This window comes from Mesoplodon bidens (genome assembly GCF_964165515.1).
Source record: "Mesoplodon bidens genome assembly, chromosome: 3".
NCBI classification, from domain to species: domain Eukaryota; kingdom Metazoa; phylum Chordata; class Mammalia; order Artiodactyla; family Ziphiidae; genus Mesoplodon; species Mesoplodon bidens.
In genome coordinates, this window is record NC_138178.1 from 72,408,053 (window position 1) to 72,435,198 (window position 27,146).

The 27,146-nt window shown below is 39.9% G+C and overlaps 1 protein-coding gene across 1 annotated transcript in view; it reads left to right on the forward strand.

The window, feature by feature from the left end:
• The window catches only part of GABRG3 (gamma-aminobutyric acid type A receptor subunit gamma3), a gene marked incomplete at both ends in the record, with an annotated part of 410,377 nt that overhangs the window by 340,400 nt on the left and 42,831 nt on the right, over positions 1-27,146 (forward strand). The window contains 2 exons of the mRNA XM_081230173.1: positions 17,260-17,480; positions 19,459-19,541. Of these exons, the coding sequence (XP_081086299.1) occupies positions 17,260-17,480; positions 19,459-19,541 (304 nt within the window). The remainder of the gene's footprint in view (positions 1-17,259; positions 17,481-19,458; positions 19,542-27,146) is intronic.

A 27,146-nucleotide genomic window follows, 5' to 3' on the forward strand; every position in this document is an offset into this window, starting at 1 on the left:
ACCCTCACACCACAACAAAGAGCAGCCCCCATTCACTGCGCTAGAGAAAGCCGGCACAGAGAAACAAAGACCCAATGCAGCCAAAAGTAAATAAATAAATTAATTTTTTAAAAAAGATTCTAAATAATAATAATAATAAAAAATAATATTGGACCCAGTTTTGCAATAGGTTTGGTAGGTTTGAAGAAGTAAAATTCACAAACCATGAGGGGCTAAACCCTCCAGGAAAGGGAGGGGAAGATGATAATCATGACACACAAATGTAACATAAGAACGTACCAGTAAGCTTGCTGTGAAACAAACCATCCCAAATCCAGTGTTTTTTCATACAGGTATGCTTGGGAGATACTGCAGGTTCATTTCCAGGCCACCACAATGACGCTAATATTGAAATAAAGCCAGCCATATGAACTTTTTGGTTTTCTAGTTCATGTTTGTACCATCTAGTAAGTTTACAATAGCATTATGTCTAAAGAAAAGTAATGTGTAAACCTTAACTAAAAGTACTTTATTGCTGAAAAATGCTAACCATCAACTGACAATGCAGGGGTACCACAGACTTTCAGTCTATAAAAGCACAATCAAGTGAAACTCTATGAAAGCAGATATGCCTGTGCTCCTCATGGTTCTTGGGTGGGCTGGTGGGCTGGTGCTGACGAGGTGAGGATGGTGTCCCTTACTTAAGTGGCTGTTGGCTTGATGTGAGATGGGGCTGTGAGCCTGGCATTTATCTATTTCCCAGCAGGCTGGCCTGGTTGTTTAAGGGTTCCCAAAAAGCAGCAAAACAGGCCAGCCCCTGCACTCAAGATTTTTCCAAGTCTCTGCTGCTGTTGCATTTGCTGTAAGGCAAATGGCCAAGTCCAGAATCAGTGTGGGAAGAGCTGGCCATGGCCATGAACAAAGTAAGAGGAGTTCTTACAGCTGTTTTTGCAAATAACTCACCTTAATGACATACTTTGATCCAGAATCACCTACCACTTAAAAGTTTTGCTGACGGACACATAAAAAGGCAACGTACAGTAAGTCCCTTACATATGAACCTTCAAGTTTTGAACTTTCAAAGATGCAAACCTGCGTTTGAAAGTCCAAACAAGTAAGTTAGTTCATGTGTCTGGCGTACATTGTCACTTGCGTGCATACTCTAAATGATTGTGCTTTTGTGTACTTTACTGTACAGTACTGTATAGAGCACAGTAGTACTGTATCTTTAATTCAAGCCCAGCATGTCTGGAAGCAAGCGTGAAAGCAGTGGTGATGTAGCTGGTACTGCTAAGAAGAGATTCACAATGCAGGAAATGGAAAGGGGATCTTCTTTATTTCAGGAGGTGCTGTTAGTTTTTGAAGCACAGGACTCAAATGTAGAACTGTATACAACGGTTGCAGAAGCTGTTCAGAATGCAATCCAGTGCTAACCATGTCATCTATGATGGGAAAAAAAGAGCTATTACCCAGACATCACTGGATTGTTTTTTCAAGAGGGTAGATAGAATTGAACCCAGCAAGGAACCAGAACTTGTGCCATCAACATCAGGTGTGAGTGAAATTACAGCTGGCCCTCTGTTTCCTATTGCTGATAATCCTTCAGCTCTACCATCTCCCACCTCCTCTCCCTGCTACAGTCAGTAACTCTTCTTACCTGTTCACTTGATGACAACCCCGGTATGCCAAGTGTTGTACTGTACTATTGTACTTTTCAAGGTACTGTACTATACTGTAAGATTTTAAAAGTTTACTTTTTTAAATGTATTATTTGTTTGAAAAGTATTATAAACCTTCTACAGCACAGTACTATATAGCCGATTGTGTTAGGTCGGTACCTAGGCTAACTTTCTTGGACTTATGAACAAATTGGACTTATGAACGCGCTCTCAGAATGGAATTCGTTTGTATATAGGGGAGTTACTGTAACAGGTTTTCCAGTTGATAGTAAATTTGGATAAAAATGGTTGTGAACTATTAAAGTGAATATTCGGACAGTGAAAGTTAGAATAGGAAGTATAGGTGTATTTTAAGTGAAAAACTTGCAAGTGGCAGAAACTGTGTTTAAGAGCAAATGTTACAAACACCTTTGGATAACTTTCTTTTTTACCTTTGACACTTTCAACTCATTTAAGGCATTTTACCTCAAAGTGAGTACTGATTTTCTTAGTCCTCATTTGGTCTCTACTTTAGTTTCCTAGGGCAGTCATAAGAAAGTACCATAGGGGACCTTCAAGATGGTAGAGGAGTAAGACGTGGAGATCACTTTCCTCCTCACAAATACATCAAAAATACATTTACATGTGGAACAACTCTTACAGAACACCTACTGAATGCTGGCAGAGGACCTCAGACTTCCCAAAAGGCAAGAACCAGGTACCTGGCAGTGTGGCTGACAGGGTCTTGGTGTTCCGGCCTGGTGTCAGGCCTGAGCCTCTGAGGTGGGAGAGCCTCAAGACATTGGACCACCAGAAACTTCCCAGGCCCACATAACATCAATCAGTGACAACCCTTCCAGAGATCTCTGTCTCGATGCTAAGAAACAGTTTCACCCAACGACCAGCAAGCTCCAGTGCTGGATGCCCCATTCCAAACAACCAGCAAGACAAGAACACAACCCCACCCATTAGCAGAGAGGCGGCCTAAAATCAAAATAAGTTCACAGACACAGCAAAACACACCAGCAAACTCAGTCTTGCCCAACAGAAAGACAATATACAGCCTCATCCACCAGAACACAGGAACCAGTCCCCTTCACCAGGAATCCTACACAACACTTTGAACGAACCTTACCCAGTAAGGGCAGACACCAAAAACAACAGAAACTATGAACCTGCAGCCTCCAAAAAGGAGACCGCAAACACAGAAACTTAAACAAAATGAGAAGACAGAAATATGCAGCAGGTGAAGGAGAATGGTAAAAACCCACCGGACCAAGCAAATGAAGAGAAAATAGGCAGTCTACCTGAAAAAGAATTCAGAGTAATGATAGTAAACATGATCCAAAATCTTGGAAATAGAATGGAGAAAATACAAGAACCATTTAACAAGGATTTAGAAGAACTAAAGGGCAAACAATAATGAACAACAAAATAGATGAAATTAAAAATTCTCTAGAAGGAATCAATAGCAGAATAACTGAGGCATAAGAATGGATATGTGGCATGGAAGATAAAAGAGTGGAAATAACTACTGCAGAGCAGAATAAAGAAAAAAGAATGAAAAAAATTGAGGACAGACTTAGAGACATCTGGGAAATTATAGAGGTCAAAGAAGACATCTGGGAAATTATAGGGGTGAAAGAAGAAGAAGAGGAAAAGAAAGGGACTGAGAAAATATTTGAAGAGATTATAGTTGTAAACTTCCCTAATATGCGAAAGGAAATAGTCAAATCAGGAAGAACAGAGAGTCCCATACTGCATAAATCTAAGGAGAAACATTCAAAGACATATATTAATCAAACTATCAAAAATTAAATACAAAAAAACATATTAGAAGCAGCAAGGGAAAACCAACAAATAACATCCAAGGGAATCTCCATAAGGTTAACAGCTGATCTTTCAGCAGAAACTCTGCAAGCCAGAACGGAGTGGCAGGACATAAAAGTGAAGAAAGGGAAAACCTACAACCAAGATTACCCAGAAAGGATCTCGTTCAGATTCGACAGAGAAATCAAAACCTTTACAGACAAGCAAAAGCTAAGAGAAATCAGCATCACAAAACAGCTTTACAAAAAATGCTAAAAGAACTTCTCTAGGCAGGAAACACAAAGGAAGGAAAAGACCTACAAAAACAAACCCAAAACAATTAAGAAAATGGTCGTAGGAACATACATTTGATAAGTACCTTAAATGTAAATGTCCAACCAAAAGGCATAGACTGGCTGAATTGACACAAAAACAAAACTTGTATATATGCTGTATAGAAGGGACCCATTTCAGACCTAGAGACACATACAGACTGAAAGTGAGGTGATGGAAAAAGATGTTCCATGTAAATGGAAATCAAAAGAAAGCTGGAGTAGTAATTCTCATATCAGACAAAATAGACTTTAAAATAAAGACTAATACAAGAGACAAAGAACGACACTACATAAGGATCAAGGGATCAATCCAAGAAGAAGATACAACAATTGTAAATATTTATTTACCCAACATAGGAGCACCTCAATACATAAGGCATCTGCTAACAGACATTAAAGGGAAATCGACAGTAACTCAGTCATAGTAGGGAACTTTAATGCCCCACTTTCACCAATGGACAGATCATCCAAAATGAAAATAAATAAGGGAACACAAGCTTTAAATGATACATTAAACAAGATGGACTCAATTGATATTTATAGAACATTTCTTCCAAAACAACACTTCCTTCTCAGGTACTCATGTAACTTTCTCCATGATAGATCATATCCTGGATCAAAAATCAGGCCTTGGTAAATTTAAGAAAATTGCAATCATATCAAGTATCTTTTGTGACTATAACTCTATGATACTAGATATCAATTACAGGAAAAAATCTGTAAAAAATACAAACACATGGAGGCTAAACAATACCCTACTTAATAACCAAGCGATCACTGAGGAAATCAAAAATATCTAGAAACAAATGACAATGAAAACACAAGGATGCAAAACATATCAGATGCAGCAAAAGCAGTTCTACGATGGAAGTTTATAGCAATACAATCTTACCTCAAGAAACAAGACACATCTCAAATAAACAAAGCTTACACCAAAAGCAATTAGAAAAAGAAGGGGGAAAAAAGCCAAACTTAATACAGGAAAGAAATCATAAGGATCAGATCAGAAATAAATGAAAAAGTAGTGAAGGAAACAATAGCAAAGATCAATCAAACTAAAAGCTGGTTCTTTGAGAAGATAAAAGTGATAAACCATTGGACACACTTATCAAGAAAATAAGGGAGAAGACTGAAATCAATAGAATTAGAAATGAAAAAGGAAGGAGAAGTAACAACTGACACTGCAGAAATACAAAGGGTCAAGAGAGCAACTACAAGCAACTATATGCCAATAAAATGGAAACCATGGAAGAAATGGAAAAATTCTTAGAAAAAGCACAACCTTCCAAGACTGAACCAGGAAGAAATAGAAAATATAAACAGGCAAATCACAAGCAATGAAATTGAGACTGTGATTAAAAATCTTTACACAAACATAAGCCAGATGGCTTCACAGACCAATTCTATCAATCACTTAGAGACGATCTAATAACTATCCTTTTCAAACTTTTCCAAAATATAGCAGAAGGAGGAACACTCTTAAACTCATTCTGTGAAGGCACCATCACCCTGATACCAAAACCAGAAAAATATGTCACAAAGAAAGAAAAATGCAGTCCAATATCACTGGTGAAAATAGATGCAAAAATCCTCAACAAAATACTAACAAACAGAAACCACCAGCACATTAAAAGGATCATACACCATGATCAGGTGGGGTTTATCCCAGGAATGCAAGGATTCTTCAATTTATGCAAATCAATCAATGTGATTCACCATGTTAACAAATTGGAGGAGAAAAAAACTATGATCATATCAATAGATGAAGAAAAAGCTTTCGACAAAATTCAACTCCCTTCTATGATAAAAACCCTCCAGAAAGTAGGTATAGAGGGAACTTACCTCAACATAATAAAGGCAACATATGACAAACCAACAGCCAACATTGTTCTCAAGGGTGAAAAACTGAAAGCATTTCCATAAGATCAGGAACAAGACAAGGCTGTCCACTCTCACCACTATTTTTCAACATCCTTTTGGAAGTAGCTGAATACAAAATTAATGCAAGCAAGAAGTCTCTGACTTCCTACACACTAACGATGAAAAATCTTAAAGAGAAACTAAGGAAACCCTCCCTTTTACCGTTGCAACAAAAAGAATAAGAAGAAACTTACGGACAGAGAGAAAAACCTGTATGCAGAAAACTATAAGACAATGATGAAAGAAATTAAAGACCATACAATCAGTGGGAGAGATATACAATGTTCTTGAATTGGAAGAATCAGCATTGTGAAAATGACTATAGAACCCAGAGCAACCTACAGATTCAATGCAATCCCTATCAAACTACCAATGGCATTTTTCACAGAACTACAACAAAAAATTTCACAATTTGTATGGAAACACAAATGACCCCAAATAGCCAAAGCAATCTTGAGAAAGTAAAACGGAGCTGGAGGAATCAGGCTCCTGGAATTCAGACTATACTACAAAGCTACAGTAATCAAGATGATATGGTACTGGCACAAAAACAGATAGATAGATCAATGGAAAAGGATAGAAAGCCCGGAGATAAACCGACGCACATATGGTCACGTTATTTTTGATAAAGGAGGCAACAATATTCAATGGATAAAGACAACCGGTTCAATATGTGGTGCTGGGAAAGCTGACAGCTACTTTTTAAAGAATGAAATTAGAACACTCCCTAACACCATACACACAAAAAAATTCTAACTGGATTAAAGGTGTAAATATAATGCCAAACACTATAAAACTCTTAGAGGAAAACACAAGCAGAACACTCCATGACGTAAATCACAGCAAGATCCGTTTTGACCCACCTCCTAGAGAAATGGAAATAAAGACAAAAATAAAATAATGGGACCTAACGAAACTTAAAATCTATTGCACAGCAAAGGAAACTATAAACAAGACCAAAAGACAACCTTCAGAATGGGAGAAAATATTTGCAAAGGAAGCAACAAAGGATTAATTTCCAAAATATACAAGCAGCTCATGCAGCTCAATATAAAAACAAACAAACAAACTGGGCAATGCAAAAATGGGCAAAAGACCAAAATAGATGTTTCTTCAAAGAAGATATACAGATTGCCAACAAACACATGAAAGGATGCTGAACATCACTAATCTAGAGAAATGCAAATAAAAACTACAATGAGGTATCACCTCACACCAGTCAGAATGGCCATATTATCAAAATATCTACAAAAAATAAATGCTGGAGAGGGTGTGGGAAAAAGGGAACCCTGTTGCAGTGTTGGTGGGAATGTAAGTTGATACAGCCACTATGGAGAACAGTATGGAAGTTCCTTAGAAAACTAAAACTAGAACTAACATACGCCCCAGCAAGCCCACTACTGGGCCTATACCCTGAGAAAACCATAATTCAAAAAGAGTCATGTACCACAATGTTCTTTGCAACACTATTTACAATAGCCAGGACATGGAAGCAACCTAAGTGTCCATTGACAGATGAATGGATAAAGAAAATGTGGCATATATACACAATGGAATATTACTCTGCCATAAAAAGAAACAAAATTGAGTTGTATGTAGTGAGATAGATGGACCTAGAGTGTGTCATACAGAGTGAAGTAAGTCAGTAAGAGAAAAACAAATACTGTATGCTAACACATATATATGGAATTTTAAAAAATGGTTCCGAAGAAGCTAGGGGCAGGACAGGAATAAAGACGTAGATGTAGAGAATGGACTTGAGGACACAGGGAGGGGGAACGGTAAGCTGGGATGAAATGAGAGAGTGGCATTCACACATATACTCTACCAAATGTAAAATAGATAGCTAGTGGGAAGCAGCCGCATATTATTGGGAGATCAGCTCTGTGCTTTGTGACCACCTAGAGGGGTGGGTTAGGGAGGGTGGGAGGGAGACGCGAGGGGGGAGATATGGGGATATATGTATGCATATAGCAGAAAGTAACAACATTGTAAAGCAATTATACTCTAGTAACGATGTTTTTTAAAAAACGTACCACAGATCCGGTGGCTTAAGGAACAGAAATATATATTTTCATTGTCTGGGGGTTAGAAGTCTAAGATCCAGGTGTTGGCAGGGTTGGTTTCTCCTCAGGCCCTCTCCATGGCTGGCAGATGGCCGCCTTCTCCCTTTATCCCTACAAGCTTTTCCTTCTGTGTGTGTCTCTCTTCTCAAAAATACACCAGTCAAATTGGATTAAGGCCCACTCATATGGCCTGATTTTAATGTAATCATCTCTTGAAAGGCCCTGTGTCCAAGTACAGTCACATTCTGGGACACTGGGGGTGAGGACTTTAATACAGAGATTTGGGTGGGAACACAATTCAGCCCGTAATAGTCTCCTTGAGTTTTCCATGGCCACCTCTTCAGACATCTTTGTGATGAGCTCCTGCTTGTTTGGAAAGAACCAGGAACATGGATTTTTCCCTTAGAATGAGTGAACACACAAGGACCTAGACTTCAACAGTGTGGATGAAGCAAAAATAAGGTTCTCTGTTGCCTCCTACCCTGCAGAGGTGGGAGGACAAGAAGATTTGCTATCCAAAGTGGGCACATCGACTGGAGCAGAGAAGGAATGGGGTCCTGGGAGACTGCTGTGTCTCAGGGGCTGGGTGTGACCTGGTCTGCTCAGAAGGTTATGCTCAGCAGGTGTCCTGGGGCACGTTGGTCAGGCAGTGCTTTTCAGCCACCCTGGAGAGGGGAGGGAGAGCAGGGCCCTTTCTCTATTTGGGAACCCACTAGGTTCCCTTGGAATGGACACTCACTGAAAGGGCACAGGTATTTTGAGGCTGAGCCCCCAGACAAAAGTCACCACCTCATACTTAAAAGTACGAAGCAGGCAGGCAGCACATCACTCTTCTATGTGGTGAGTGGCAGAAGCTCCCAGCCCAGACTACAGAATTATAGTCATGTTTTAACTGGCAGCTTTATAAATAAGGCCTCGGATCTTTGCTAATTGGTGGAACTCTGGTGGTCAAGAAAGTGCTCTTAAATGATACTGCTTTCTCGGTGTGGGGAGGGAGTATTAGTGCTATAGACAAGGATCGAGGGTCCACGTGACAGTGCTATGTGCTCAACATGTAGACAACTGAGAGCTATTCCAATGAAAGAAACAAGGCATTCACATCACAAGAAGCAAGTAATGAGTAATACTATGAAGAGGTGCAGGCTACAACCGAATGTGTAATGCTAAGGGGCCATGCCTCAGGGAGTTGGGAGACGGGAGGACTGAGAAACGAGATGAGGGTCTCCTGGTTTGGGAACAGCATGGGTGGAACGGGGAGGATGAAGGTGTATGCAGAGTGTCTTGCCACATAGGGAACAGATGGCTGTGGTAAGAGGTGTGTTTACAAAGAATCAGATGGTCAGCTTGGGTTATAAAGAAAAGAGCCCTAAGTATCATGCAAAGGAGTTTAAACTCAATTCTTAGAGTAACCATTGTATGCTTTTGAGTAGTAATGGTAGTTGAAGAATATAACATCCAATGGAGTGCTTTATTCTGAAAGACAAGTTTAATCTGAAAGCAGTAAATATGTAGCTGAATTCCAGAAGAAGGACAGCTATTCAAGAGAGGGAATGTTGAAAAGGGAACAGGCGGATGTGGAAAATGTCCACAGGGTGTAAGAGGGGAGCCTGCTTCCCGATGGGTGCCCTTTCCACCCCTCTCATGCCCCTGCTGGTCCTCCATCCATTTCCCACTCTCCTCTGCACTGCTCCCATCACAAGGGGCTGACTCCAAATCCTGCCTTTCCAGGTCACCTGGCTTCCTGCTGGGTTCAACCAACCTGAGGCACTTGGGAGATGACAGAAGGGAGGGAGATTTCCCTCCTATTCTCTTGACTGTTAGCATCATATCCAGCAGCAGCTGTGTCTTCTCCATACCCTTGTTCATCCTGGATTGGGCCCACCTGACATCCACAAGCAAATCCTGGCCCAGATCCACGAACACCATGTGGTCCATTGGTTCTTCCCAATTTGTATCATGCTTGCAAAATTTAAGCCTCATAGCTCTTCCCTTGCAGAAGCTCCTTCCCAGGCCCCAGGGAAGGTCATAGCAGTGTGTGAAATTTGCAAATGCAAGGCATTTTAAATAATACTGCTATTTCTTCCTCCTCTGATTCCCCCATTACAAGTTTCTCTTGTTGGGTGCATGTAATTGTGGACCCTAAGGGGAGGTGGGGCTGGGGAAGCTTTCAAGCTGTGGTTTAATGGGTTAGGGTTCCTTGCAACTTCCATATACTATGATGTTCACAGGATGAGCAAGACGCAAGCTCTATCCCAGAGTGATTGTTTCTCAAGGTCCAGGACTCCCGAAGTATGGGTGGCTTGGAGGAAAATCCTAGAGCCCAAGTTCAAAGGTAGAATCCCCAAACTTTATATAAAAGAATCTTGAGGCTTTTCCCCATTTAGCAGAAGCCCAAATATGCACATGATATTTCCAATAATGAATTCTGAGTTGAAGTAAACTTTTAAAAATCTGTTAATAATAAAACATTTTGTCTCATTATACCAGAGGAAGTAATAATTTTTATTCTATCTCTCTAAAAAACTAACATCATAAAACATTGCCATAGAAAGGGGTGACCAAAGAGCAAGCAGGCAAAAGATATAGGACTTGTGTGATGAAAGTTGGCCAGTTAGCAAATAAAAATAAAATCTATTTTTCCCAGGTTTTGTGATTTTTGAGGCAGTTGCAATTTTTGAGTATTTTTTTCTCATTCAAAATAAATGTATATATTTTATTTAATATTACATTTATATTTATATATCATTTTCTTTAAAAGGGCCCTAGGTTACATTAGTATCAGGTGACAAATTCTGGACCTGCTCAGGAGGGCACCATGTTTCCCTGTTGCATCTTGAGGTTACCTGGTTTTCTGATGCTCTTACGGGTGATCCTTGTAACAAATACTTTTCACAACCCACTCTCCCTGGATTGGTGTCACTCCTCTCAGCTTTGATACAGTCCTCCCAGAAGGATACACCCATCACCTGTCCACTTTCTGCCCAGTGGTTCCAGGACCAGATAGGAGGCCTGGTCCCTGCAAAGCCCCCTGAACCACCCGGGTGGGCCTCTCTGGTTTCCTGGAGGCTGCCCTCATATTGTCTGGGTACCAGGTGAGGCATCACACTCTCTCCACATGCTGTGGGCCCAAGCTCCTGCAGGCAAGAATATTTCATCTGTCTTTATATATACCTAGCCTTATGCCCAGCACAGAGTAGAGCTTACATGTTGGAGTGGGTGATTGGCTTCCAAAGACTGGAGGAGCCTGGGGTTGGTGGGAAGGATGTTCAGAGAACTCAGGGATGTAAAGCCTTGTTTCCTATGATGAACTTGAAGAAGTAACACCAAAAATATATATTTGTTATTCTTCCATACCTGATAATGAAGAAATAAAAATCATTTTATTCTAATCATCATTACATATTATACATTTTTAACTGAGGCATTTGAACAAAGTCTAATCGGCATGGGCCTGTAATTTCCATTTTACAAAGAAATCTGCCAGTGACTTCCAATGCTAAAGGATTTGTCTGTCACGTTCCAGGCAATGTCCTGACGTGCTGGGATGGAGGGAGAGCGCCTGTGCCCCAGAGTGTGTGTATCCTGTATCCTCCTGTCTCCAAGTCCCTGTCCTTTATTAATCTATCGTCTTTCCATATGGCCCTTTTCTTTGGTAAAGGAAAGGAGAAAAACATTAGAAAATAACTTTCTAGTGTTTTAGAAATTACAGAGAGATAGCATGAAGAATCATAATTTTCTTCTGTTTTGTTAAAATGCTCCACATGCTGCTGGCCTATTTAGTAATCATTGAGCACTCCAATTATTAAAACAAATTATCAGCATAGGCTGTCCACAAGCATGAAGGTTTAAGTTGGGGATGTTGCACAATTTTCACCTGTTGCATTTATTAGTATTTCAGACACATTAATTTCACAGCTATTTATGAATTATATAAAATGTTGTTTTAGATAGACATTGTAAGAATGAATTTTTTTCCTCTGCAGGAAAGATGATTAATGCAGTTACAAAGGAAGTTTATGAGAGCCATAAAAATATTACTTTGTGGGTGGGAAGTGTTTCTCCAACATTTAGTCAAATGTAGACACAATAAAACATCCACACAAGGCACCATGCGCACCATCCACATTCTGCCCTCTTGAGCTGGAGTTTTATTCTCACTTCAGAATAAAGTGAGAATCCCTCCAAACCCTGCAGACCCTTCCTCGGGGCATCATGGTGTGATCCCTTTCCTTACAGAAAAATAGTTCCCCTACAGAAAAATTACTTCAGCACTGAAAAGCTAATTCCAGGCAGGGATGTGGAAATATAAAATGTTAGAGATGGAAGTGTTCTTATATTTAATCTAACCCAACTCTCCCATTTTACAGAGGAAGAATCAAAGGCCAAGGAATGTGAATAATCTCACACTGTTTGTAAACAGTGCAAAAGTGGAGTGGAGGATGCCCACACCGGGGTTCGTTCTTCACCGCCTGGTCGTGGTTCCCATATCTGGCAACTAGATTGCAGCTGTTGCAGCTGCTTTAACTCAGATCCAGGGAAGCAGATTTTTAAAAAAATTTGTTGACATATAGTTGATTGGCAATGTTGTTAGTTTCAGATGTACAGTAAAGTGATTCGGCTACATATATATGTGTATATATATGTATGTATATGTATATATATGTTCTTTTTTACCTTCTCTTCCATTATGGGTTATTACAAGATACTGAGTATAATATCCTGTGTTATAAAATAGGTCCTTGTTGTTTATCTATTTTTTATATAGTAGTGTGTGTACGTTAATCTCAACCTCTTAATTTATCCCTCCCCCACCCCTGCTTGGGCAACCATAAATTTGTTTACTATGTCTATGAGATTGTTCTGCTTTGTAAATAAGTTCATTTGTATCCTTTTATGGAGTCCACATATAACTGATATGATATGATATTGGTGTTTTTCTGGCTTATTTCACTTAGTGTGATCATTTCTAGGTCAATCCATGTACTGCAAATGGCACTATTTCATTCTTTTCTATGGCTGAGTAATATTCCAGTGTGTGTGTGAGTGTGTGTGTGTGTGTGTGTGTATACATACATCACATCTTCACCTGTCACTGGATGTTTATTTCCATGTCTTGTCTATTGTAAATAGTGCTGCAGTGAACACTGGGGTGCATGTATCTTTTTGAATTATGGCTTTCTCCAGATACATGCCCAGGAGTGGGATTGCTGGATCAAATGGTAGTTCTATTTTTATTTTTAATGAATCTCCATACTGTTCTCCATCGTGGCTGTACCAATTTACATACCCACCAACAGTGTAGGAGGATTCCCTTTTCTCCTGGGAAGAAGAGTTTGACTATATAGTTTGGCACAATTGGTACTTAGCAGCTGTGTGACTTGATGAAAGTTACTTAACCTCTCAGGCCTAGTTTTACACCCTAGCAGAAAATCATTATTTTCTCTGTCTCAATAGTCAGTGCCTGGTGGGTACAAAAGCATCTGTGCCTCATGGGAGTGACTTTAGGTGATGTTGCCTAGCTTGCTATATGATTTACCCTTCTCAGATCTGCATTTTAAAACGTACTGTGAAGAGACATAAATGGGGATGGAAAGCAGAGAAGATAAGTAGGGAAACGGCGTAAAGAGGAGGACTATTTGGTCATCAGGAGACTTTTTGATTTGTCATTTTTAAACAATAAAAAGACCCACTTGGAAATTTTTACTTGGAGTCCTTTGGTAACTTTGGCAAAATTATTGAAGTTTTCTGAGTTTCAATATCCCTGATATAATATAGGGATTTAAAAAAATCTGATTGGTTTTAGATTCTCTCCAAAATACATTTGGGGCCTTTACAGAGAACAGTCTTTATTGGCTATCATTGCCCACATGATTGGTGGGCCTTGGCCGTGTTGAGGAGAACATCTTTATCCTTCTCTCCTTATTCCTTTACCCAATAACCCAGTGTTAAAGGGAAAAAGGAAGTAATCCGTATGGGTACCTGTATGTGCCGTACCGACTATTCTCTTAGCCTGAATTTTACTTAAAGTTTTGAGTGTGTTCTCATGTTCTCTGTGCAAATATAGTCTATTTCATAGTCAGCAATCATCATTGTTTGGCTAAAATCTTGCCATCAAGGAGGGGAGGGGTCTGCTCCCCTGCTCCATTTGGCTGAATCTGTACCACAGCATTGTTCCTTTTTCTCAGGAGTGTCTTTGACCTTCCTGCTTCTTGTGTTCAGGGCCCTGGCAAGGGAGGCATCTATCTGCCCAGCTCACTCCTGTACCTCACTGAGGTCTTGTTCTACGTAACCTTCTCAGTGAGGACCGCAGCCCCCGCCCCTGCAAACCACTCTCTCTACCTTTTGCGCCTATAATACATGTCTGGTGTGAATCATCTGGACATTGATCATGTGGGCACAGTCTCTCAGGGCCGAAAAAGGGAGCATGTGAATCTATCATGTTCCCACAAGGAGGGATGCTGCAATACTTGGTGAATAGTACCAATGACCACCATGATCTGTCTTTAGCTGCCAAATGTTTTGTCTGTTTCTCCCTCATCAGGACAGACACCCTCCTCCCTTCTTCATTTGAGGTAACTTCAAAGGTCCACCCAGTCCCATCCCCAACGTCATGGTTACCTGTAAGTGTACATCTTCACATCAAGTTTGCACATGGCTTTCCTTGATCCACCGACCTCTAAACTGAGAAGAAAAGCTATCTAACCCACCCCCACATATACAGTATAGCTACAAGGATGAAGAAAGGCCAGGATAATCACAATCAACCCACTGGTTTGCAACAATTCTGAAACCCCAGTGAGCAGATCCTGAGTGGGTTCTCTTCCCTGGGAAGAGAGTGTCTTTTTTTTTTTTTTTTCTGCGGTACGCGGGCTTCTCACTGTTGTGGCCTCTCCCGTTGCGGAGCACAGGCTCCGGACATGCAGGCTCAGTGGCCATGGCCCACACACCCAGCCGCTCCGTGGCATGTGGGATCTTCCCGGACCGGGGCATGAACCCGTGTCCCCTGCATCGGCAGGCAGACTCTCAACCACTGCGCCACCAGGGAAGCCCAAGAGAGTGTCTTTGATTAAGCTTTAACTCCCAGAGTTGGGCTCCCAAGGACTCTTCCTCTTGCCTCTTGACTCCATTGTCTGGGAGTTTTCCTTTTCCATTAACTGTTCTAGCCACAGGAAAGTTAACATTGGAGAATAAGCCTCCTTTGAGGTCCAATCAGCTTTCCAGGCCACAATCTACCCATTACAGAAAGAAATGCAAGAGTACATCTAAGTCTCATATAGTCACAGACATTTTTTCCTGACTTGAGGTTCCTTTGGCAGTAGAACTCTCTCAAAACCTAGCCAGCCTCTTACATGATAGGCCAGTTTAACTGTTGCATAGGTCTTGTGTTAACACGATTCCAAGATCCATGATATGCCTTTGTTTTTAATGCCACTGCCTCTACCCAACCCTTTGCTTTCACTCTCACCTTTACTTTTTCTCTTAAATTAAGTACAGACACCTTGGTCCCATCAGTCTTCAGTGGAAGAGTCATATATTAGTCGCTGGTCTTTGGAGCCATATTTGCACAAAGATTTTGGATCATGACAACTTAACCCATTTAGAGATTTTTAGCAATGGGTCTGATGATTATTTCTGCAAAGGTGAGTTTCAATAGGCTTTTAACAGTCAAAGCATTTCTTGAGTCTTTGATTTACTGATAGGGTGAGGAGCATTTACTTGTTCCATTCCTACAAGAATCAGTGTTTGTTTTATCTTTCTTTTCTCTTTTGTCAACTAAAGAAAAACACACAACCTAAAAGTTGCAAGTTATCATTTGGAGATCTTACTGAGGACTTAAGCCTGGGAGAAAGCCTCTCAGATAGCTGTGAGAAGCTGAGAGTTAACTCTGAAGAGTTAAGGGAGAAGCCAGGATACATAGATTTTTCCTGGGAAAAAATGTAGTCAAACATCAAAAGATCACTGCTAATTACAAAGAACAGATATTTCAAGTTAATGATTTTATTGCTTTTCTATGTATAGGAATTTGTAGGAACTAGGTTCATTGACATTTTTCCTTAGATATGCATTTAGATAGATATCTAGGGCCAGTTTCCAAAGCACAAAATACTTCCTGTTTTTCTCCATCCTGAATTCCCCTCAGGGCACACCACTGCAGGGGCTGATGGCTTGGTCCTGGTAGAACTGGAATTTGGGGCAACATTCTTTGCTTACTGGAATGGCAGGTAACAGTCCCTGTTCATACTTTCATAACTACTTTCAAACCAGCCAATTATCCTCTGAGATAATTTCTTTCTTGTGTTAACTTACCAAGCATAGTCAATAACAGTCAATACATCAGACATGTCATGTTTTTTCACCTTAATTGTCTGTTTAAGGTCTGTTTTCCCTCACTGGACTATAAGCCCCGTGAAGGCAGGGGCTTTTCCTGTTGGCACAGCTCTTGGCCTTCAGTGGTTTTCAGGGCCTGCCATAGTCAGTGCAACAAAGAGATGATGAATGAGGGGATAAGTTAATAAAAGGCTGGATTTGGTATGTTGAATTACCTGTGTCAAAAAGGTTCTTTAAACCCGAAACTCAATAAAAAGGATACATATGGTATTTGTTGAAAATTACTGAACTCTGTAAAAGTAATTTATTTATAATATCTAATATGTAAAGAAACTATGAAAGATATTAAAATCACTAACAATCTGCCTCTAGATCCTCCTTACTATGGACCTAAAGCTAATCCTTTAAACGGTGATTATGGGAGGAGCCTCTGAGTTGGTCCAGACTCAAGACATTTCTCTATGTCTCACAGTGATGTCGGCCCCATCCTGTATCTAAATGCTGTAAATACTGGGGTTGCTTCCAGTTACAGAAGTAATTTGAATGCCATCGGCCCTCTTTTTAGAATCAGAATTCGGCTTGGGTGTCTATCGGCTCTTTTTTTGTCATTGATTATTTTTTTACTTTTGATTTGCGTTGTGTTGAGAAGGCTCTTGAGTGAAAATGATAATTATTATTATATGAGCTAATACTTTCTAGATCATTTGTTTTATGCCAGGCACTAGAGCTTTTTATTTAACTATTTATTTCCTTCCATATGACTCCTTTAGGAGGTAGGCACTACTATACTACCCATTTTACAAATTAAAGAATGGTAGATTTTGCTACCTGCTAGAGCTTGGACTTAGGAATATAGGAGGGTCTGCATCTATGTTCTGAATTGTATTCTACTACCTCTTGGCCTCTCACCACACTCTATGTGTTTATTACAATTTATTATTTACAGAACATTTTCACGTATTTATCACACTGCTGACAAATAATATGTTACCTTTACTGAATGTCCATCATGTTGATCCAGGCACAGTGTTAGGCACTAACAGAAAGGGATGTGGGCAGGTGAGGATGCAGACATAAGGAGAACCATACTCCTGAGAAAGAAAACAAAGCCCGCAGTAAATTCACTAATAGAAATGTCTTGCACCTCCTTTTGCTCTGTTTCAGGAATACCAAATTGATATATTTTTTGCCCAGACCTGGACCGACAGTCGCCTTCGGTTCAACAGCACAATGAAAATACTTACTCTGAACAGCAACATGGTGGGGTTAATATGGATTCCAGATACGATATTCCGCAATTCCAAAACTGCAGAGGCTCATTGGATCACCACCCCCAATCAGCTCCTCCGAATTTGGAATGATGGGAAAATCCTTTACACTTTAAGGTGAGATGCTACTTATGGTCTGATATTGGGGACTTTAATTTAGGTCATTGTAGAAATGGAACCCTATTTTTCATTGCTACGTTCTATCACTTTTCATATTCCCATGTGTAAAAATAAAGACATACAAATGATCTGCAATGAATATAAACTCCTTCCTTCATCAGAATCCATTTCTGCTGTAAGTGGGCTGTGGAAATTATCTTTAATATGTTTAACCCAAAGGACCATTCAGCTAAGAAAATAAAGATGTCTTGGTGTACTAATTGACACATGTAATTATAGCCAAATTTGAGACCACAAGAACAAGAGCACAGAGGGTGTTCCCTAAGGCATCCTTAATGGAAATGACAGCTACCTTGTAATGAGTCCTCCTGGGGGCCAGGCTGTCCCCACAGAAACCCAGCAAAGTAAGAGGGGCTGTGTTTGAAAGATGTGAATAGAACTGCCTGCCTAAACTCTCCACTGGGAACTAGTGTTACCCGGGTTTGAGCCTGGGTCTGTATCTCTCAATAGTCTCTCTGCTAGGGTGAGCTGAGTCTAACTGAACACATGGCTGCAACATACCATAGAATGCCCTGCACCTAAGCCAGTCTTTCTGCTCACCCAGCGTTGAGATCAAGGACAGTGGCATCTGGACGCTGCTCTCCCAGCGTCTGAGCCCTCTCCAGAGCACTGGACTGAGTGCCTTGTGCTGATTATCTCTCTCTCACTGGCTTTGCTGCTTTACAGCTGCTTCCTGCACCTCCTGTCCTGTTTCTGACACAGCCTCTCCTCATTCTGCTCCTCCTGCCTTAGGATTTCCCCATCACTTTACCCACTTTCCACTTTCCTGCTGACTTAGCTCATCCATTCCTAAGACTATAAAAGCCATATCTACGCTGAGGATTCATTCCCTCATTCATTTCCAACCCCAAACTTCCCTTCTGGGCACCAGATTCTAGGAGCCACCTGCCTGTGTGTATCTCCTCCTGAAAGCCTAAAAGTCATTTTGATTCAGCATGCTGCAGGGGAATGTCATTTCTCTATACCTCTGACCATGCCCCTGTGTCCTCCTGGCTCAGTGAATACCACCGCCAGCCCCTGAACACAATCCCCTCCTCCCACATCCAGTATCAGGAGCTTTTAATTGCAAGTGATTTGTGGCCATAAGGAGAAATCTGTAATTCATAAGGTAGACACGTATTTGTATCACAGATAAAGGCACAGATTAATATCAAAATAAGCAGAAGATTGAAGAATTTTAAAGTTTCATGGAAATAATAATGTTGGGAGCTTGGGAACAGCAACAACAATAAAAGCCACAACAGGGAACTCTGCTGATGAGTTAGTTACATTTGGAGAACAGGAGTTTGTAATAGCTATTTCCTCATCAATTCTTAAAGGAATATAAATGAGACTCTGAAATGAAGGTGAGCTTCAACAAACCAGAATAGAGACATAGCCAGTCCTGTGATCCTTTATAGAAACTCTGACCCAAGGAACATCTGCTTTGAAAAGATGCAATACACACATTTAGTGCAGCCACCACCTGCCTAGTTAAGTAAGGGAGTTGGTCAAATATGAAATCTTCCCTACAAGTGGATGAACTTGACATACATATTTAGGCAAATATACCATTTTCAAAATGAAGGAAGGATTTAATTCAGTCAGATTAAAAACAAGGACATGTGAAAACAAGGACATATTGTTTTGATTTGTTTCCTCTCTTACTTGGCTTATATTTCTAGACACAGTCAGGAATTTTACTAATGGAAACTTCCTCTGCTTCTGATAGTTAAAAGTAAAACAAAGTAACACAATACAAAAAAACCCAAATGGTATACTGAATGGATGGTACCCCTGCTAAGAGTGAGCTCTATGTGGCCACCCTAGGCCCCTGCTCCCCACATGGTAGTAACGTGACCACCCCGGCCTTGCTTAGGGCCTTTGCTGGATTGTCGCTGGCTGGCCACAAGAGTGATGCTTGGCTCCCCCACAGGCTCACCATAAATGCAGAATGCCAGCTACAGCTGCACAACTTCCCCATGGATGAGCACTCCTGCCCGCTGATATTCTCCAGCTGTGAGTACTGACTTGGGATATGATTTCTCTGTAAATGATTGTCTAGCCTATGCTGATTTCTAACAAAGAGTCACATGATTGATTATAGCATCACTATACAACCAGAGAAAATGGATAATGGTTTTGGTCTGGGCCACCTGGGTATATTCACTCTAGATGTTGTTACATAGGACCCATGTTACAAAATAAGTAACTTTGATAAATCCTTGAACAACTTAACCATTTTGTTGTAATATTAAAGAACTCAGAAATTGATGAACAGTTGACTTACTAAAGACCTTATGCTAATAAGCTGTGCATATTAATTGGACATATACAGAATTCATTTGCAATAATTTTACACTTAATATCATCTTCAAGTCCGGTGGTTTGTCTTCAAAATAAAAAGATAAAGTTTTTTACTTAAATATATTTATATTTGTTTCATTACACTATAATAGGATGTAATTTTTCATAGTATTTTATTTTCCAATATTTTACATAGGATTGATACTAGAGCTAACAAGTAATCATTTACAAATTCTTAAAAACTATATCTAATGCTAAGTACAAGGCTACAAACAAAAGGAAATCTCAAATTTATTTGCTTATAAAGTTTTTTTTTTTAATTTTTTTATTTATTTATATTTTTTAATTTTTTTAATTAGTTTCTGCTTTATAACAAAGTGAATCAGTCATACATAGTTTTAAAGTAAAGGTCAATATAGAAATATATCTGTAGAATTTATGATGGTTCATTTAAATTATATTGACCACAACTACTTAAGTATGACATAAGAATTTAACCAACTTCCTTGACTATCTTTAAAATTGCATATGGGGCATGACAAAAAATGTGATGAAGTTTCAGGCAGAAGGTTTTGTGGCTTTCTTCACTATACATTAGAGTGAAAAGACAAAAATGAAATAATGGATAAACACATTTTAGAGTTCTTTTTAAATTCAGAAAAAGACAAGATAGAAAGCAAAATTTCACCTAGGGATAAATTTAACCAAGGAGGTTAAAGACCTGTATACTGAAAACTAAAACATGTTAATGAAAGAACTTAAAGAAAACAGAAATAAATGGAAAAATATTCTATGCTCATGTATTGGAAGAATCAATATTTTTAAAATTTCCATACTACCCAAAGCAATCTACAGAATCAATGCAATCCTTATCAAAATTCCATTGGCATTTTTCAAGAAATAAATAATCCTAATATTTGTACAAAACCACACACACACACACACACACACACACACACACACACAAACTTGAATAGCCAAAGCCATCTTGAGAAAGAAAAAAGTTGGAAGTGTCACAGTCCCTGACTTGATGTTGCCTGGACAACAGGTTGTCTGGGAGGAAGACATGTTCCTCTACCCTTCCAACTTCTTCTGGCTGGTCTAAGAATTCAAATGACATGAGACAGATTAGCAGGAGAAAATCAAACAAAGTTTAATAGCATGTGTGCATGGGTAAGACCCAGCGAAACTGAGTAACTCCCCCAAAGGCTGAAATCTTCACCTTAATTCAGCTAAGAACAAAAGAGGATGTTGGGGATAGAGGTTTGGGACTTCAAAGGGAAGGGAGGCAATTCAGATGAAGATGGAAAAGCAAATGTTTGGTAAATAAATGTTTGCTGGGCCAGCAGAGACAATGGAACACAGAGTGGACTCTGGTCTCAGAGAATTTCCCCACCAGGATAGCCCGTATTCTTTGCAGACACCTCCGTAATCACTCTGTTCTTGTAAGAGACTCCCTATCTAAATTCTCCAGGCAGTTACAGTTACAGGGAAGATCATTGTTTCTTCCTGAGAGTTTTAGGACTTGATTGCTTTCAGTTTAAAATAATTCAAATGCCAGAGACATTTTGGGGTGGCAAGTTTTGCTACCCTACAAAGTACTTCAATCACAGGAGGGAAAAGTGTTTGTTCTTGGAGGATATAGACGGTGTGGGACCTTGTGATGTGGCTGTCAATGGAGATACTGTCCAAGTATCATTGGAGAGGCCTGGCTTAGCTAAGAGAAAGGTGCACACATATTCCTGCTCTGAGTAGATGAACGTGCAGTTCTACACTGATAATGAGAATGGTTTCCTTAGAAGTTCCCAGACAGCAGTGGAGGGGAGGAGAGTATGGCCTTTTCCAGAACTATTTTTTTGTCAGCTTTCCTAGAGTATGATTGGCTTAGAAAAAATTGTAAAAAAAAAAGACCTTCTTGGGCTTCCCTGGTGGCGCAGTGGTTGAGAGTCCGCCTGCCAATGCAGGGGACACGGGTTCGTGTCCCGGTCCGGGAAGATCCCACATGCCACGGGGCGGCTGAGCCCGTGAGCCATGGCCGCTGAGCCTGCGCGTCCGGAGCCTGTGCTCCGCAACGGGAGAGGCCACAACAGTGAGAGGCCCGCGTACAGAAAAAAAAAAAAAAAAAGACCTTCTTTATAACTTGGCTACACCATGATCTTGTAGCACATTTACAGACTATTTACCAATCTCCTCGAAGGTAACCATAATATAGTAATGCAAGTAGCATGAAATATGATATGCAATATTGCTACAAATTTCATATACATTATCACATTTTTTGCCTTTTTATTTTGAAATAATTTCAGGATTACAGGAAAATTGCAAGAATAGGAAAAATAACGTTTGATATTCTTCACTTACATTCCCCAAATGTTGAAGTTTTACTACATTGACTTAATTATTCTCTCTTTTTCTATAAACACAGACAAGTTTTTGTTTTGTTTTGTTTTGTTTTGCAAAGCCATTTGAGATCTAGTTACAGGTATATGGTTTTTTTACCCTTAAATAAGTTAAAATGCATTTCCTAAAAACCGAGATATACTTTTATATAATCAGAGTACATTTATAGTAATCAGGGCATTGCATTGATACAATACTACTATCTAATATACAAACCTTGTTTAAATTTCAGCAGTTCGCCTAATAATGATATTTATAGCTAAAGAACACACACACACACACACACACACTAACCCTCCCTCCTCCCAGTTCAAGACACAGTCTATGATAACAAGCTGTATTTTCCTTTTTTGTCATTTTATTCTCCTTTAATCTGGGCCGGTTATTCAGCCTGCTTAAGACAGTGGCATTACTGTAACAGGTAGAGAAGTCATTTTGCAGAACCTCCGTCCATTGGGGTCTGTGTGCTTTCTTTGTGGTTAAAGTTGTTATGCATTTGGGCAGGTGCACCACAAAGGAAGCGTTGGTAATGGGTCCCCTGTCCCTAACTAGTTAGGTTCATTTTGATTACTTTTTAAGACAGTTCACCAGATTTCCTTGCTATAAAGCTATTTTTCTCTCCATAATTAATTATTCCTATGCAGGCTGTCTGCAACACATTTCTGTGAGGATGGAATTCTTATTCATTAAAAATATAAAGTCAGAAGCTCAGAAGCTGTGTAACTTGTCCAAGTCATATATTCTGTTGGTGGTGCAGAAACAGGTCTCATGACAAATTACACTATGAAAGAAGGCATAAAAAGAAGGAAAAATGTTGTATTTTTGTATTGATACGGTAATAACAGGATTTGAGATTTTGTAGGCCTAAATGCAAGAAGGCTCCCCTTGAAGGCACTTTTAGTAGTATCAGAAAATAGGAAGAGAAAAGGGAAACAGAAGCATTTAATGACCACCTTTCCTTCTGCCAGTCCCTGGAAAGTAGGACGTAAAACTCGTTTCAGGTTTAGGTATCAGAGACGAAACACAACCATAGAAACACTATAATGAGACATAAATTATTTTTACAGCTAAAATAGAAGGCACACAGTCCTTTAAAATTCAGAGATGACAGAGGAGGAAGAGCCATCAGACTCATGGGCTGCAGAAGATGCAGTGGCTGTGGATCCAAGGTTATGTGACAGGTTCATGCAGCCAGCTGGGCTATAGCTGTGCCTAGAGTCTATGATTTCTGACTTCCCACTCCATGCCATTTTCCTGCTTCATATGTAGAAAAATCTTCAGAGCAAGATAAATTTGTAGCCCTTAAAATTCCAGGGTGAGAAATAAAAAAGAAAAAGGAATTCCCTAGCTTTGTTTTGTAGGACTGATCTAACTTTCTTAATATGGCATCATTCTCACTGAGTGTCGTGTGTTGGGGACAAGTCTTCGACTTGTGAATTTATGCCACCTGGGGTATAAAGCCATCTTGTTCTGCCTTAGCTGGCTGCCTTGGGGTAAAGGCTCAGTCTTTCCAGGTTCTCCCAGCCCTGTTCTCCAGGCTAAGGTGTATCTGTGCACATCCTGATCCTCACACAGGTCCTGTGGCAAAAGGTCTCTGTAGCAATACAAGGCTCCTCCTGCATCTACTTTTTACCTGCCCAGCTGCTAAAACCTGCAATCTGCTCTCTGCCAGAATATAAACTGGCACCCATATCCTCACTAACTTGACCTTCCCTGTTTCTGTGCATCTCACATCTCTGTAAATCCACACCTACAGCTACCATGCATGGAGAGGGGTAGAGAGAAAGAGAGGGAGAGAGAGAGAGAAGTTGGGCAAGACAGGGTGTAAAGAATGAACGGAGGGAGGGAAAGAGAGACAAACAGACAGACAGAAAGAGAGAGAAAGAGGGAGAAAGAGACAGAATTGAAGCTGTACTTGTAAAAAACCTTTAAAATGCTTCAAATATAGTGGCAGTTTTTGTAAATATTATGGCAAAATTGAATCATTTTATACACAACGTATGTGGCAACTTTTCTAAACTGTAGGAGATTTGTTAATTATTTAAATTTTAGTCAACGAATCATGCATTAATTGCAATACCTACTCTATGCCATGCTTTTCTCACTGATTAACCTTCATGGTTTGCCCTACTTTTCCTTTTGTTTACCCAGGAAAAGGATTCCAGGTGTAGGATAAGCAGAATCAGACCCATGTAATAGGAAAGTTTTCACAGAAGAAGTAGAAAGAGATCAGGGAAAATGCAGGTCCTTCTCTTAGATATCTCTGTCTATCCGTTTTCTGAGCATACTGTCATTTCTCTTCCCTTCCTTGCATCTGGGTACTTCTAGGTTGGGAACCCTACCACCTTGTGAAGCCCTGGCATGGCCAGAAATGGGATGGCTCACTCAGCTTTAAGTCTTAAAGAGAAGAACACTTTCTTTTCTTCTTTTAGCTCTTTCCACAGTTGCTTGAGTTCAAAACTCAGTGGCTAAGACTATACTGTGAGTTTCAAGGAACAGAGACCAGGACAAACACTTTGGTCTAGGTTGTAAACTCTTTCCTAGGGCTTACCACCAGGAAACCTGATGGAGCTGTGAGGGCCAAGTACATGGACAAATACACACACACACACAATTATGCTAAGATAGTAGGTCTAAAACGTTGGCATATGTTAGGTCTAGAAATGAAGAATAAGAAAAAGGACATGGGAGTGACCTCATACTGGAAAACACATGTATCAATAACAATAATAGTAATCACGTGATGTGCATCGTGTCACTGACACTGTCCTGGGGTCGCTGCCCTCATGCTGTACCACAGTGTCTCATTTACCACTCACAGCACATATGTTATCAATTCTGTTATCAATACTCCAATTTTACAGGATGCCAAGGCAGGCATGTAGGCTGTAACTCAGGATGTACAGTTACTCACCGCAGGTCATAGGGGGTTCAACTCAGGTGCACTCTGAAACTGACACATACCCTCTCAGTTACTGAAAATGGAGAATAGAAACACTGGAGAAGGACATATACATCTGCTTAGGAGTCTGAGAGACTGAGTAGTAGAGACACTGAATAAATGGTGACTTGAAGGTTATGGGAGGTGTGGATGAAGAATGCTGCCTGTCGTTTCAGTAAACAAAGGATATTGTAGCCATCAAGCCAGCAGCCCCAGTGGTGGGGCTGAGGGGATTCAGGAGGGAGAAAAACAGGATAGGATACTAGCCCTAGATAGTTAAGGTGCATGTCAAAGGAATGATTTCAATAAGTCCAGACTGTTTCATCTACCCCTACATAGAAAAGCGCTGAGCTCAATAACTTGAGATATCTGATTTTTCTTTAATTAACATTAATCTTCTGATGTTCCGACCAGCTGTTTTTGTGTGTCTGTTTGTTTGTTTTCCAAAACTTCTATATAATCCTGCTTCCTTCCGTACCTCTTCTGGGCAGTCCCTCAGAGCTATGTGACAGGCTGCCACCTGGTCTTAAGTCCTCAGTTTGCTGTATAAACATTATTCTCAACTTTTAGGTTGTGCATTTTTTTCAGTCAACAGAGGAAAGGTAGTAGGGGAAAGGAAGGGAAAGAGGGACATTGCCAAGCCAGCACGATGGAAAGGCTTGATATTTGGTGAACTAAGATCTCTACTGATGAAGTGCAAAGTTGAAAGAGCCCAACATCTAGAAATGATCTTGAATAGGTATGCAATGTTCAGATAATAAATTATTTACGTTTTCTAAGACTTGTCTTTAATTCACCTTTTTTCTTTCATTATTTTGACAGGTTTAATGTTTGCTATCCCCTATAGCATTTTTGAATTTTAATTGTATTTTACCTTACTTTTGCATAAAACTAAAAGTGAACTGAAAAACTTAACTTTATATTGATGATTCAAAGGATTTCTAAATTTTACAAAGCCTCAGAGGTCATTGTATCTCACATCAGGCAGCATTAAACTAGATGTGCAGAGTACCAATTAGCAGAAAATTCTAGATAACCCAAGTGTGTTTAGCAAGGTAACTTAATGGTAATAGTGAAATTGCAGAAATGTGTCTCGGAAGGCTCTGAGAAGCTCAGGTTCTTTACGGTTCAGTGCAGAAAGAATTCAGCCAGAGGCAAAGTGATAGATTAGAAGTGATTTATTAGAACAAGATGAAAGTAAGTGGGCAAGGGGTTACCACCCCAAGAGCTTAGTGGGCTACAGTTTTATAGTCAAAGGAAAAGTGGAGAAGGGAGGGACGTGTACTCTTCATTCCTAAATAGACATCAAGCTTCCATCATCAGCTCCTCCTCCATGTCAGGCAGGGGAGTTTTCTTGTCCCTACATGGTCAAGCTGGGATTGCCATGGCACAATGACAATGAGCAAAAAGATGGTAACATATACTAAAATATAGTAAATCATCTCAGGTTTCAGTATAATGTCACCTTTTCCTTATATTTTTGTTTTTAATATGTGCAGAAAAACATGTCGTAGGAGTCATTAAATTACTGAAATCACTGGGCAGGATGTGTGTCTCATTTCACCATTGTTTTATTGTTTTGGGTCATGTCTCATAATTCTGTTTCATGGTTTTTTTGCAAAGCAAGCCTGCTTGGTTTTGTAGTTAAGCAAACCTACTTTCTTGAGTGATCATTAACTTATAGGAGTCTCCCATATTTTTTCTTTTACTTATGGTCCCTTGGAGGGCTTACCTATTTAAACACCTACTTTGTCCCTTTACTCTGTTGCTATCAAAAGAATACAAGAACAAGGAGATACCACAGGCCAGGTGTCATTTATAAGACCTTTCAATTACTTGGTATTAGAAACATACCTAGGAAAATTGCCTGACCCCAAAGCTCTGTTGGGAATGATGGTGGAACAAACCTGTAGACATTGCAAGTATACAGCTGCCTCAACACAAAATGATTCAGCTATTCAACTGCATAAGATTCT